Consider the following 464-nt stretch of genomic DNA (forward strand, 5'->3'; position numbering starts at 1 on the left):
AGTCCATCACGCAAGGCGAGTCGAAGTCGGCCAGCAGGTCGTCCATCTGGTTGTAGCGCTCCCCGTCCTTCACCACGTCCCCGTGGTAGGCAGGCACGAAGGGCCTCAGCACGTCGGCCATCAGCCGGTCCAGGCAGCGCTGCTCCGACTCGCAGTGCTTCTTCAGGATCCTGCCGTTGGCGGCCGCCTTGAAGCTCCCTGCGAGCAGGGGTCCTCGGTCTCAGCCTCTCGGGGACGCTTCCGCGCGCCCAGCGTAGGACCCAGGCGGCCCCAGTTCCCGTCCGTGGGCGGGGCACTTCAGGCCCCCACTCGAGGCCACAGCCCTGGGGCCCCCACCTTCTCTGACGATGGGCGAGGCACCAGCACTCACCGACGGGGGCCGCAGGGCCCAGTGGGCGGCCTGAGCCGGACCGCCCACTCCTGTTTCTATTACTGTACCCCCTCATCAGTGGACCCCGGGCTGC

The 464-nt window shown here is 69.2% G+C and overlaps 1 protein-coding gene across 1 annotated transcript in view; it reads right to left on the reverse strand.

Annotated features, from left to right (window-relative positions):
- LOC101629713 (inositol-trisphosphate 3-kinase B) overlaps positions 1-464 on the reverse strand; it is an 18579-nt gene that overhangs the window by 7480 nt on the left and 10635 nt on the right. The window contains exon 2 of the mRNA XM_012730870.1: positions 11-198. Coding sequence (XP_012586324.1) covers positions 11-198 — 188 coding nt within the window. The remainder of the gene's footprint in view (positions 1-10; positions 199-464) is intronic.

The sequence above is a fragment of the Condylura cristata genome, unplaced genomic scaffold (genome assembly GCF_000260355.1).
Source record: "Condylura cristata isolate star-nosed mole 26May11 unplaced genomic scaffold, ConCri1.0 scaffold00029, whole genome shotgun sequence".
Lineage (NCBI taxonomy): Eukaryota > Metazoa > Chordata > Mammalia > Eulipotyphla > Talpidae > Condylura > Condylura cristata.